Below are 12,488 nucleotides of genomic sequence, written 5' to 3' on the forward strand. Positions count from 1 at the left end.
AATGCTGTCTGTCTTTCCCTAAAAAGGAGCACATCCTGCTGAGAAATCAGAACTTAGTGGGGCTCAAGCTTCCAGAACTTAGTGAAGCGGCCGAGCAGGAGAAAGGTAGGTGGGATTGAAGAGACACTCTCCTCAGGCTAGGGCTGGGTTCATTTTCTCCGGATCAAAGAAGCTGAACGTGTAAACACCGCACTTCCTGTCAGGGCCTTTGTCCGCCCCGGTGGCCAGTGTGGGCCGGACGCCGAGCAGGCCCTTGCTAAATATTTGCAGATGGGTGAATGAATGAATCAGATGGTGTTTCCTGCTCCCTCAAAGAACCTCTAAACTTGCCTCCTTCCAACCAGCCCCTGTTCCAGATCCTGCCAGTCCTCCCTGAGTCTCATTAGCACCTAGTGGGTCTGGAACCGTGACCCAGGCCTGACCTTTTGATGCTTCCTTTTCCTTTTCCTCTCACACCCAGGATGTCACCAACTAGAACAGTTCCTCTTTTTGAGACATTAGAGTCATCACTTGCTTTCTAATCTGCAGTCACCACAGAGTCCAGACCCCAGCCCCTCCTGCCTGGGGACTGCAAGGCCCCACCCACCCTCTTGCCAGACTTATCTTCAGAAAGGGAGACTTGGGAGGGAGGGGTCTTTCCTCCCCTCCACCCCAAGCTCCCTCTCCTGACTTACCTCTCCGGACGGCTGATGGCTCATTCAGTCATTCTCAGCACAGAAGCCTTCTGCTTGAGGATTGCTGTGTGTTCATGTCCATGGTGCCACCAACCGTGTTGGAAGCCCCCAGTCTGACATAGGGGTTTCCCAGGTGGCGCTAGTAGTAAGGAACCTCCCTGCCAATACAGGAGGCGTAAGAGACATGGATTCAATCCCTGGGTCAGGAAGACCCCTGGGGAAGGGCATGGGAATACACTCCAGTGTCCTTGTCTGGGAATTCTCGCGGACAGAGGAGCCTGGCAGGCTACAGCCCACGGGGTTGCAAAGAGTCGGACACGATTGAAGCAACTTAGCACACAGTCTGATGTATAATAACTAACACCTACCTATTCAGCATTGACAAGAAGATTCACAGAAGTAAAATATCCAGTAATTTTTAAAAGAACTAATTTTTAAAAAATCATCTTTCGATGAGATCTTTGGAAAAAATATGATATAATCTCTACTTTTAATTTCTAACTTCTTTATTAAAGCAGATCTAAAACCCTAGGAAAAGATTTATCTTGAAATTTTACCCACAACCGCATAAATTCTTTAAAAGCAACAACTTTTTATTCTCTCCAGTGTATATGTGTTAGTCATTCAGTTGTGTCCAATTCTTTGCAAGTCCATGGACTATAGCCCACCAGACTACTCTGTCTGTGGGATTCTCCAGGCAAGAATACTGGAGTGGGTAGCCATTCCCTTCTCCAGGGGATCTTCCTGACCCAGGGATCAAACTCAGGTCTCCTACATTGCAAGTGGATTCTTTACTATCTGAGCCACCAGGGAAGCCCAATTGTTTCTCCCTAATTGGGGTAGCAAATATGTTTTCCAGCAGTTTATATATAGTTATATTTGTATTTATCTTACTAATACTTCTGAATTTTGTTTTATTTAATAAGATATACATATCTGAAGATTTAAGATTCTGTTACCTCAAAGATTGGGCTTCCCAGGTGACTCAATGGTAAAGAAACTCCCTGCCCAGGAGGGGATGCAGATTTGATGCCTGGGTCGGGAAGATCCCCTGGAGGAGGGCATGGCAACCTACTCCAGTATTCTTGCCTAGAGAATCCTATGGACAGAGGGGCCTGGCGGGCTACAGTCCATAGGGTCGCAAAGACACCAGACACATTGAAAGACACCAGACACTATTAAGTGGTATTTGGCCATGAAGTCCAGTTTCCTGAATTCTTCTCTAGTTGCTCTTTCTATTAATTCTCACTGAATCTTTATATCTAAAATATAATGAATACTCTTAAAAAAAAAAACAGCAAGAGGGGAGAAGTAACTGACTATACACTTAGAACATATTATAAGGCAGAAGTAATTAAAGTGGTACAGTACTTATCAGAATAAAACAGAATCAAGGGCCCAGAACCAGTCTTTGATATACATTTAAAAAGAATGCGGTGTATGATTATCTAAGCCATGAAATAACAAGAAATATAAACACTTCTAAAAGATCATTGAGGTACCGTTGCTGTTGTCTATTTAGGCACTAACTCATGTCCATCTCTTTGTGACCCCATGGACTGTAGCCCCCCAGCCGCCTCTGTCCATGAAATTTCCCAGGCAAGAATACTGGAGTGGGCTGTCATTCCCTTCTCCAGGGGATCTTCCCGACCCAGAGACTGAACACGCCTTCCTGCATTGGCAGGTGGATTCTTTACCACTGAGCCACCAGGGAAGGAAGTCCCTGGAAAGAGAGCTTGGATGGTTATACATTTCTGGATCTCTCTTTTCCCCAGAGCTTTATAAATGCTACCCTGCATTCAGTGTTGCCAAGAAGTCTAAGACCAGCTGCTTTACAGCACCTCTCAATCCTCACCTTTCCCTGTAGGTGGCTTACTCTTTCTGGGAGGGTAGTTGGAGAAGATATATAGAGACAGATCTATATAAGATATATCTACATACACAGAAAGAATAAGATTATATATACACGTATTTTTTTTTCTGTAGTGGTGTGCTTTTTCAGTCTGAAAATTTGGCTTTTCTCTCCATGGAGGAAATTTTTTCTTCGCTCATGCCTTTGACTCTGTTCTTTGTTCCTTTGGTTTTCTCCCTGCTTCAGAGCCACCATAATCTGGAACTATCTGGAACTATAATAACTATCCATTATTCTACCTCTCAATACTTTAATCTTTCTTTCCCTGTTTATTCCTTGTGCTCATCTCAGTTTCCTCCACTAACTCAGCTTTGTTTTTGTTTCTTCATATTGCCAACATATTGGTTAGATCTATATTTTTAGAATTTTTTGCTTTGCTTCATTAGTTTTGGTCTTCAGTTTATTTTCTTATATTGTAATCTTCTTCCATTTTTATGCCATCCTCTAATTTCACCTCTGATTCTTTTTTTTCATTGGGGGGGGGTTCTAATTTCTCCTGAGTCAAAGCACTTGTGGCACACACTTTACACAAAAATGCATTTTTGACGCATTTCTTGCATCTCTGTTTCCATCCTGACATCTGTGTCCTGCATGTTTCCTTTCTTCTTTCCTTTACACCTTCCTCCCTACTTTCCTTCCTCTTTTGACTATTTTTGTGTAGTTGCCATGACATTTGTTTTCATGTAATTTATTTTTGATAAGAACATTTCTACTTGAAGTTTCTCTTGACCCGGATATATTGGGTAGATCAATTTTCATTGACTTCTTCCTACCTTTCCTGAGATCTCTGTCCTCCTGGCAGTGCTTAGTTGAGGATTGGGTATTTCGTGTCTGCTTGGTCACTGCCTGGAGAATGGGGAAAAGAGGAAGTTCAGATGGAGCTGTGGGTAGTGGTGGTTGTGGGTTGGTTTCTGCTCTTTTTCTATAACTTTGTACCATAGCACTTGAATTTATTACACCAAAGTGGGGGTATATCTTATTCCCTTGGGTGGGCAGTAGTAAGGCATAGATTATTTCACCAATTCAGGGTAGAATTATAGGGACAATCTGCCCGGGTGTTTATTTCCCACACTTGACCCATCCATTGCCAGCAGCTACTCTCACTCTTCTGCCAGAGAAAGGAAGGAAAAGACAGACAAAATTCAGAGAGTTTGGTCACTCTGCTATTTCTCAGAAGTGCAGGATGGGTGGGTCAGTTTTCAGCTGGGGTTTTCCATGTGTCTTCTGCCACTCACTCCATCAGAGGGACTTGTTTGATTTATTTTCACATGTATCTTCCTTTCTGGTAAATCCCTTTATATTGTTTGAGATTATCAGCTCTGGTAGAATACCATGCTATCATTCTGCTTTTCCTTTCTTTTCCTCTTGTCCTCAGTATGAAAAACAAACAGCCGCACAGGCCATTTTTCATCTTGTTGGAGTGTTGTTTGGTGGGGCGGAGATCTTTCTACTGCAGAGAAACTTTCTGAACACCTCTGCATCTGCCCACTCATCCCCTGGTCCTGTTCTCTTCTGGCTCTGCAGTCACAAAAGTGACTACAAAAGTTTATCACAACCTTACCGTTACCTCTGACGTCTTCCTCTCAGGACGGATTCTTTGAGGGGAGGAAGAAAGGGTTAACAAGGTTGGGAGCTCTACATTTATTTCTAGGAAATTTTTTCTCTGGCCATTATTTTTAAAGATTATTATCATTTCCTGTATTTGAGAGTTGTGATATATTTTTAGCTGACTTTAAAATTTTTTGCTGGCTTTGTTGTCAATTTGGTTGCAATCAGGAGGGTGGCTGGTTCTGAGAGCCACTAGTTCTAGGATCACCATTTTAAAAAATGATATTTGCTTATTTATTTGGCTGTGCCTGTTCTTAGTTGCAGCATGCAGGATTTTAGATCTTCATTGTGGCATGTGAGATCTTTAGTTGACGCGTGTGGGGTGTCTTTCCCTGATCAGGGATCGAACCTGGGACCCCCGCATTGGAAACCCAGAGTCTTAGCCACCGGACTACCAGGGAAATCCAACGGGATCACTCTTAAGACAGCCATTTTAATGGATGGGGTTCTACCTAGGGGACTTTTCCAGGCAAAAACCCCCTCATATGACTTCCCTATGATTATTAGATCTTGTATAGCTCTGTCAATCCTGCAGATTTCTCAGGAGCCCACTTCTTCATTATCTCTCTGCTGGGTGCAGTGGGGATACATAAAGGCAGAGTGAGGCCTCTGTCACATGGAAATGTCAGAGAGCAGCAAGTGCCAGGGCAGAACTCAAGAGGTGACGGGTAGCTAAGAGAAGTAGCTACCTGATATGAGTAGAATCTCAGATCCCAAGAGGGATTGCTGGCTGCCTTGGCTCTGACAGATTATTCTCCAGACTTTGTTGGGTGCCTTGAGGGCCAGGAACATCATCAACGCTGTTCAGTTGTTGGAAAGATCTAAGTATGTAAACATTCTTCACCTAGAGCCAAAGTATATCTAATCATCTCACCACGTGATCTCGCTTGAGGAGGCTTCTAATTCATGATTCCCAATCTTAGCTCCATTTAGATGGCTACCACAACCTTGCCCATAGTCCTGATCTCAGGTCTTGACTATAGTTCTGGAAATCTACTGGGCCCAAATCCATGAAAGATGGTAAGAGATGGATAACTATAAAGTCCTGCAATGGAAAGTAAGCATTGTATGAGACATAGATATTTGATTTAGCTCAAGTTAAAGAGATTTGAGACTTTTAATTCGAAGTGTGCTATGAGCCCGTAGGGCAGAGCGAGTCTATGCCAAATGAGTAACTGAGGTCAATGCAAAGGACATTGCCAACATGCTCCAGAGATAAGAGCTTGATGGAGCACATTGGAGCCTCTGGGGTAGCAACAGCCAGAATGTGGGGCCATGGGATGTGTCTAGAGGCCACATTGAACAGCTGGGAAAATGGAGAAAGGAAGCTTTGGAGCTGTCTGTGAACATGAGAAAAATTTGTGGGAAAGAGAACACTTAACTTGTTATTTCTGCCTTCAGAGCACAGACCAAGGAAAGGTTTAGGAGATATTTGGGGAAAAAAAAAAAAAAAAAGCTTTTTATTGGTCCTGAGGCAACTCAGGACCACTAACTCACAGGCAACTATTTCAGAGATCCACAAAAGATCAAGGATCTAATGACCTTAGCCTTACTCTGGAAAAACCCTGTTTCTACTCCTGTCTGTGGGAATATGGAAGAAAATGCTTATTTCTAAGTGGGACACAGATGATGGAATTCACTTGAGGAAGATTAGTTGGGCAGCCAGCCTCCTGAGAAGCCTGCCAAACAGAGGGGACTTTTCTAAACATTACAGACCAACCAGCTTCCAATTGCCAAAAACCAATCTCAGACCCCAAACAAAAGAGACTGCTTGGTACTGTGGGGAGCAGTGGGTAGAACAGGGAACTTGGAGCAGATAGAACTGTTTGTAGTCCATGCCATTTACCAGTTCTGTGACCATAAGCAAGTTACTGGGTTGGCCAAAGAGTTCGTTTGGATATACCCAAATGAACTTTTTGGCCAACGCAATATTAATCTTGCTGAGTCTTGGTTTACCCTCCTGTAAAATGGGATGATTAAAGTCTAGCTCATTGGGTTATTGTAAGGATAAAATAACAATTATGAAGCCCCTGGCATATAACCAGGTTCTAATAAATGTTAAAGTTCTTCCTTACCCCCTGAAACAAATTGCCAAGAATATTACTGTGATTTCAAACAGACGTTTTAGAAGTTAAATACTTTTTTCTGTTCTTCCAGGACACCCTTCTGAACTCTCCTCAACTATTGAGGAAGAAGAGTCAAAGGGCGGGCTGGATGTCATGCCCAATATTTCTGATGTGCTGCTTCGCAAACTGCGGGTCCACAAGTCCCTCCCTGGAAGGTAAAATCGGGGCATGGGCTGCACAAGAGCCCACACTGGGTGGCCTCTGTGTTCGATTCTGGATGGAACACAAGAGCACCAGACTTGAGTTTTGACCCCAGAAAGGTCAAAGTCCAATAGTCCAGGCAGGGCTAATGTACCCAAAACAAACAGAATAATAAAGGGTCTGGTGAGGTGGTTCCAACTCAGAGAGTAGGTAAGGTTCATAAGCGAACATTCTTTTTGTAATGCAAACAGTGCCATCGAGAAGGTGAAGAGACAACCCTCAGAACAGGAGGAAATATTTGCAAAGCACGTATATGATAAGGGGCTTCTTTCTATAACATATAAAGAACTTATAATTCAATAACACAACATTTGTTAAATTTTAAAAATAATTTAAAATTTTTTATTGAAATATAGTTGTACAATATTATATGTTACATATATGCAATATAATGACTCACAACTTTAAAAGGTTGTATGCCATTTATAGTCATCATAAAATACTGACTATATTCCCTGTTTTTGTACAATATATATTTACAGCCTTTTTTTTTTTTTTTTTTTTACTATAGTTTGTACCTCTTAATCCCCTATTCCTGTATTGCCCTTCTTCCTTCCTCTTTCCTTCTCCCCACTGGTAACCTATATCTGTAAGTCTGTTTCTTTTCTGTTATATTTACTAGCTTGCTGTATTTTTTCAGATTCCACAAAAGTGAGATCATGCAATATTTGTCTTTCTCTGTCTGGCGTATTTTACCTAGCATAATGCCCTCCAAGTCCATCTATGTTGCTGCAAATGGCAAAATTTCAATTTCATTTTTTATGGCTGAGTAGTATTGACAACTAATATCTTTAGGTGGACGAAAGATTTAAATAGGCATTTCTTCAAAGAATGTGTATGAGGGGTCAATGAACACATGAAAATATGCTCGGCATCATTAGTCATTCAGTTCAGTCGCTTAGTCATGTCTGACTCTGTGATCGCATGGACTGCAGCACACCAGGCCTCCCTGTCCATCACTAACTCCCGGAGCTTGCTCAAACTCATGTCCATCAAGTTGATGATGCCATCCAACCATCGCATCCTCTGTTGTCCCCTTCTCCTTCTGCCTTCAATCTTTCCCAGCTTTAGGGTCTTTTCAAATGAGTCAGCTCTTTGCATCAAGTGACCAAAATATTGGAGCTTCAGCATCAGTCCTTCCAATGAATATTCAGGACTGATTTCCTTTAGGATGGACTGGTTGGATCTCCTTGCAGTCCAAGGGACTCTCAAGAGTCTTCTCCAACACCACAGTTCAAAAGCATCAATTCTTCGGCGTTTGGCTTTCTTTATGGTCCAACTCTAACATCCATACATGACTACTGGAAAAAAAATAGCCTCGACTAGATGGACCTTTGTTGGTAAAGTAATGCCTCTGCTTTTTAATATGCTGTCTAGGTTTGTCATAGTTTTTCTTCCAGGGAGCAGGCACCTTTCAATTTCATGGCTGCAGTCACTATCTGCAATGATTCTGGAGACCAAGAAAATAGTCTCTCGCTCTTTCCATTGTTTCCCCATCTATTTGCCATGAAGTGATGGGACCAGATGCCATGACTTTAGTTTTCTGAATGTTGAGTTTTAAGCCAGCTTTTTCACTCTCCTCTTTCACTTTCATCAAGAGCCTTTTTAGTTCCTCTTCGCTTTCTGCCATAAGGGTGGTATCATTTGCATTATCTGAGGTTGTTGCTATTTCTCCCAGCAGTCTTGATTTCAGCTTGCGCTTTATCCAATCTGGCATATCGCATGATTTACTCTGCAGATAAGTTAAATAAGTAGGGTGACAATATACAGCCTTGACGTGCTCCTTTCCCAATTTGGAACCAGTCCATTGTTCCATGTTCTGGTTCTAACTGTTGCTTCTTGACCTGCACACAGATTTCTCAGGAGGCAGGAAAGGTGGTCTGGTATTCCCATCTCTTGAAGAATTTTCCACAGTTTGCTGTGATCCATACAGTCAAAGGTTTTAGTATAGTTAATGAAGCAGAGGTAGATGATTTTCTGAAATTCTCTTGCTTTTTCTATGATCCAACGGATGTTGGCAATTTGATCTCTGGTTCCTCTGCCTTTACTAAATCCAACTTGAACACCTGAAAGTTCTCAACTCAAGTACTGTTGAAGCCTGGCTTGGAGAATTTTGAGCATTACTTTGCTAACGTGTGAGATGAGTGCAACTGTGCAGTAGTTTGAGCATTCTTTGGCATTGCCTTTCTTTGGGATTGGAATGAAAACTGACCTTTTCCAGTCCTGTGGCCACTGCTGAGTTTTCCAAATTCACCAGCATATTGAGTGCAGCACTTTCACACCATCATCTCTGAGGATTTGAAATAGCTTAGCTGGACCATCACCTCCACTAGCTTTCTTTGTAGTGATGCTCCCTAAGGCCCACTTGATGTCACATTCCAGGATGTCTGGTTCTAGGTGAGTGATCACACCATTGAATTTTGCAATAAGGAGATCATGATCTGAGCCACAGTCAGCTCCTGGTCTTGTTTTTGCTGACTGTAGAGAGCTTCTCCATCTTTGGTTACAGAGAATAGAATCAATCTGATTTCGGTATTGACCATCTGGTTATCTGGGTCATTAAGACCTTTTTTGTGTAGGTCTTCAGTGTATTCTTGCCACCTGTTCTCCATATCTTCTGCTTCTGTTAGGTCCATACTGTTTCTGTCCTTTATTGTGCCCATCTTTACATAAAATGTTCCCCTGGTATCTCTAATTTTCTTGAGGAGATCTCTAGTCTTTCCCATTTTATTGTTGTCCTCTATTTCTTTGCATTGATCACTGAGGAAGGCTTTCTTATCTCTCCTTGCTATTCTTTGGAACTCTGCATTCAGATGGATCTATCTTTCCTTTTCTCCTTTGCCTTTTGCTTCTCTTCTTTTCTCAGCTACTTGTAAGGCCTCCTCAGACAATGATTTTGTGTTTTTGCACTTCTTCTTGGGAATGGTTTTGATTACCACCTCCTGTACAGTGTTCTGAACCTTGGTCCATAGTTCTTCAGGCACTCTATGTATCAGATCTAAACGCTTGAATCTATTTGTTGCTTCCACTGTATAATTGCAGGGATTTGATTTAGGTCATACCTGAATGGTCTACTGGTTTTCCATACTTTCTTCCGTTTAAGTCTGAATTTTGCAATAAGGAGATCATGATCTGAGCCACAGTCAGCTCCTGGTCTTGTTTTTGCTGACTGTAGAGAGCTTCTCCATCTTTGGTTACAGAGAACATAATCAATCTGATTTCGGTATTGACCATCTGGTGATGTCCACGTGTAGAGTCATCTCTTGTGTTGTTGGAAGAGGCTGTTTGCTATGATCAGGCAAATCTCTGTCAGCCTTTGCCTTGCTTCGTTTTGTACTCCAAGACCAAACTTTCCTGTTATTCCAGGTACCTCTTGACCTCCTACTTTTGCATTCCAATCCTCTATAATAAAAAGGACATCTTTTTTCTGGTGTTAGTTCTAGAAGGTCTTGTAGGTCTTCATAGAACCTTCGAACTTCAGCTTCTTCAGTATTAGTGGTTGGGGCATAGGCTTGGATCACTGTGATATTGAAAGGTTTGCCGTGGAAACAGAGATCATTCTGTCATTTTTGAGATTGTACCCAAGTACTGCATTTCGGACTCTTTTGTTGACTATGAGGGCTACTCCATTTCTTCCAAGGGATTCTTGCCCACGGTAGTAGATATAATGATCTTCTGAATTAAATTTGCCCATTTCAGTCCATTTTAGTCCACTAATTCCTAAAATATTGTTGCTCACTCTTGCCATCTCCTGTTTGACCACTTCCAATTTACCTTGATTCGTGGACCTAACATTCCAGGTTCCTATGTAATATTGTTCCTTACAGTATCTGACTTTGCTTCCATCACCAGTCTTCCATCACCAGTCACAACCACAACTGGGTGCTGTTTTCACTTTGGCTCAGCCTCTTCATTCTTTCTGGAATTATTTCTCCACTCTTCTCCAGTAGCATATTGGGCACCCACCAGCCTGGGGAGTTCATCTTTCAGTGACACTTCTTTGACGTGTACCTTATTTGATGTTTCACAATGTTAATGGGGTTCTCAAGGGAAGAACACTGAAGTTGGTTGGCCATTCCCTTCCCCAGTGGACCACGTCTTGTCAGAACTCTCCACCACGGCCCATCCATCTTGGGTGGCCCTGCGTAGTTTCATGGCTCATAGTTTCACTGAGTTAGAGAAGGCTGTGATCCAAGTGACCGGTTTGGTTAGTTTTCTATAACTGTAGTTTCCATTCTGTCTGCCCTCTGATGGATAAGGACAAGAGGTTTGTGGAAACTTCTGATGGTAGGGACTGGCTGTGGGGGAATCCTGGTCTTGCTCTGATGGGCAGGGCCATACGAAATAAATCTTTAACCCAATTTTCTGTTGACGGGTGGGGCTGTGTTCTCTCTCTGTAGTTTGGCCTGAGGCCAAACCATGTTTGGGGGTCCTCCTTCAAAAGGACTTATGCCAGGACTCATATTCAGTGCCCCTGACCCCACGGAAGGCCACTGTCTACCCATGCCTCCACTGGAGACTCCTGGACACTCAGGCAAGTCTGGCTCAGTCCCTTGTGGGGTCATTGCTCCAGTTTGTGGGTTTGTCTGCTCGGTGGCTCTATGGTGGGGCTCATACAACATGCTTCCCTGGTCTGCTGCTGGCAGAGTCCCTGTCCCCGCTGCAGGCCACTGCTGACCTGTGCCTCCAGAGGAGGCACTCACACACTCAAAGGCAAGTCTGGCTCAGTCTCTTGTGGGGTCCCTGGGTCCTGGCATGCACAAGGTTTTGTTTCAGCCCTCCGAGCATCTCTGGAAGGTATGGGCTTTGATTCTAAATGCGGTTTTTCCCCTCCTACCGTTTTCGAGGTTCTCCTTTGCCCTTGGATGCGGGGTCTTTTTTGCGTAGGCTCCACCATTCTCCCGTCAATGGCTGTTCAGCCGTTCGCTGCGATCTTGGAGTTCTCAGAGGAGAGGGTACACGCACTTCCTTCTGCTCTGCCGTCTTTTGGGTGCCTGCCTTTCCTCACCTTTCAGTCATTAGGGAAGTGCAAATTCAGACGGTTTATCACGAATAATAACTTCATTAAATGAATGATTTACCATTAATTATAAATGGCTAAAATGAGATACAATTTTAAATCTCTAGAATAGTTGTGATAGAAAACACGTGCCATGCTGTGTTTAGTCGCTCAGTCGTGTCCAACTCTTTGCGACCCCATGGACTGCAGACCTCCAGGCTCCTCTGTCCACAGAGATTTTCCAGGAAAGAATACTGGAGTGGGTTGCCATGCCCTCCTCCAGGGGATTTTCCCAACCCAGGAATCGAACCCAGGTCTCCCACATCGCAGGCCGATTCCTTATCGACTGTGCCACCAGGGAAGCCCAATAAAAAACATGGGCAGCAGCAAGTGTTGGTGAGGACGTGGAAGAATTGAAATTCTCAGTAAAATGGTATAGCCACTTTGAATAACAATTCCTCGAAAAGTTAAACATACAGTTATCATATGCCCCAGCAATTCCAGTCCTACATATACAGCAGAGATGAAAATATGTGCCCACACAAAAACTGGAATGTGAATGTTCAGCAACAAGTACTTTTCATAATAGCTAAAAATGGAAGCAAACCAAATGCCTATCAGCTAATAAACAGATAAGTAACATCTGATATATCTGTAGAATAGAATACTATTCAGCCATAAAAATGAAGTATTTGTGTATGCTACCAGGTGGATGAACTTTGAAAACACTATGGTAAGTGAAAGAAGTCACGTGTTGTATGACTCCATTTATATGAGATATCCAGGATAGGGACATCCATAGAGGCAAAGCAGATTAGTGGTTGTCTAGGGCTCAGGATAGGGGTTGGGAGACTGACTGCTAACTGGTTCAGAGTTCCTCTTGGGGGTGATTAAAAAGTTCTAAGGTCGACTGTAATGATGTTTGTACAGTTCTATGAATATACTAAAACTACTGAATTACACATGTA

At 42.9% G+C, this 12,488-nt stretch overlaps 1 protein-coding gene across 9 annotated transcripts in view; it reads left to right on the plus strand.

Annotated features, from left to right (window-relative positions):
- IRAG1 (inositol 1,4,5-triphosphate receptor associated 1) overlaps positions 1-12,488 on the plus strand; it is a 118,972-nt gene that overhangs the window by 70,978 nt on the left and 35,506 nt on the right. For all 9 annotated transcript variants that reach the window (XR_009596628.1, XM_027979395.3, XM_042233060.2 and 6 more), the window contains 2 exons: positions 27-105; positions 6,352-6,475. Coding sequence is in view for 8 of the 9 variants with exons in the window: in XM_027979395.3 (XP_027835196.2) it covers positions 27-105; positions 6,352-6,475 (203 nt within the window). In the remaining variant the exon portion in view is untranslated. The remainder of the gene's footprint in view (positions 1-26; positions 106-6,351; positions 6,476-12,488) is intronic.

Source organism: Ovis aries, chromosome 15 (assembly GCF_016772045.2).
Source record: "Ovis aries strain OAR_USU_Benz2616 breed Rambouillet chromosome 15, ARS-UI_Ramb_v3.0, whole genome shotgun sequence".
Lineage (NCBI taxonomy): Eukaryota > Metazoa > Chordata > Mammalia > Artiodactyla > Bovidae > Ovis > Ovis aries.